General features: G+C 45.2%; 1 protein-coding gene across 1 annotated transcript; it reads right to left on the bottom strand.

Moving 5' to 3' along the window:
- Positions 1-490: 490 nt before the first annotated feature.
- Positions 491-1,036, bottom strand: LOC131680760 (uncharacterized). The gene has a single exon (XM_058961470.1). The coding sequence runs from the start codon at positions 1,034-1,036 to the stop codon at positions 491-493; it is 546 nt and encodes a 181-aa protein (XP_058817453.1).
- Positions 1,037-1,634: the final 598 nt, after the last annotated feature.

A 1,634-nucleotide genomic window follows, 5' to 3' on the forward strand; every position in this document is an offset into this window, starting at 1 on the left:
AATTTGTACAAACTAACTAACCAAACTTCTCCGTTTGGATCTCCAGAAAAATAAAAAATGCTGAAAAAAAATCTAAGATAGTTCAGGACCATTTCAACAGGCATAAATTTGAAATTTTATCCAAAATCGGCCCATTTTTCATAAAAATCAAAAGTCGCCACCAGTAGGAAGCGTTTTAGCAAACTCACTCCGAAGAAGAAAGTGGTCCCAATACCCTAACCTTTAATTTAAGAAGTGAGCCCGATGACTTTTTTAACATGATGTCATTTTGGGACACCCTAGTACACAGTTCGAAGGGTTTACGGGCTTCGTTCGGACGATATAGACTGTCGCGTTTGGTTGTCTTATCAGAACTAAAATATATTTACAGTATATAGTATCGTGTGATGTGTAATCGATAATGTGTATGTGTTGGATTTTATTAGGGTTACCCTCATGTTCAGTATGGTGGCGTTAATGTCGGATACGCCACATCACTCCCCCCGTAGATTTACCAATACCGGCGGGGGATTCTCACTCTACGTCCTGAACGTGTTGTGTAGGCAGTCTGCTCTACTGTTGGCTCTGGCTGGTTTGTATCGAGGTGATGTTCGTCGGCTTGTGTGAAGGCAGCTTTCAAACGATCGATCGATATCACAGTGGACTTACCGTTTACATCCACTATGAAAACTTTTTTTCTTCGGCGGATCACCCGATATGGACCATCATAGGGTTGTGTAAGGGGTGGTTTGATAGCTCCCGCCTTCACAAAGACATGGCTGCATGTAGACAAGTGCTTTTGTACGAAGGCGTTCTGGTTGGAGTGGTTGGTGGTTTGCGTTGGTCGTAGTTTTGACATCGTTGCCTTCAGGTCGGTGACAAACTCTGGCGTTGGTTTTTTACAGCTGTCGGAGATGAAGAATTCACCTGGCAGTCTAAGTGATGTACCGTATGTAAGTTCAGCGGCTGTTGCTTGCAGATCCTCCTTCAGCGACGACCGGATCCCAAGAAGTACGATGGGAAGAATTTCGGTCCAACGAGAATGTTGATGGCACATGATCTATGATTTGAGCTGACGGTGTGTTCGCTCAATTTGACCGTTTGCCTGCGGGTGATAAGGCGTTGTACGTAAATGTGTAATTCCGAGCATCCTTGTTAGTGTACGAAACAGTTCTGATTCGAACTGCCTACCACCATCAGTAGTCACATTTGTCGGGACACCGAACCGTGCGATCCAAACGTTGATAAAGGCACGAGCTACTGTGAGGGCTGTCATGTTCGGTAGTGGTACTATCTCAGGCCATCGTGTGAATTTATCGATGATCGTGAGACAATACATATTTTGTTCCGACGGTGGAAGGGGACCGATGAGATCCATATGGATGTGTGTGAAACGGGTATCTGGCACGATTATTCTGGATATCGGTGTTCTGTTGTGCCGTTGAATTTTTGTTTTTTGGCAAGGAATACAATGAGTGACGAACTGCTTGCAGTCACGACGAAGCGAAGGCCAAATGAATCGATCCGAGACGATGCGAGTAGTAGCACGAATCCCAGGGTGCGATATACCATGCAGTTTGGCCAAAATTTTCTGTCGAAAATCCTTCGGCACGAACGGGCGGATGGCTTCCGTGGAGACGTCGCAGTGTATTGGT

This window comes from Topomyia yanbarensis, chromosome 2 (genome assembly GCF_030247195.1).
Source record: "Topomyia yanbarensis strain Yona2022 chromosome 2, ASM3024719v1, whole genome shotgun sequence".
NCBI lineage: Eukaryota > Metazoa > Arthropoda > Insecta > Diptera > Culicidae > Topomyia > Topomyia yanbarensis.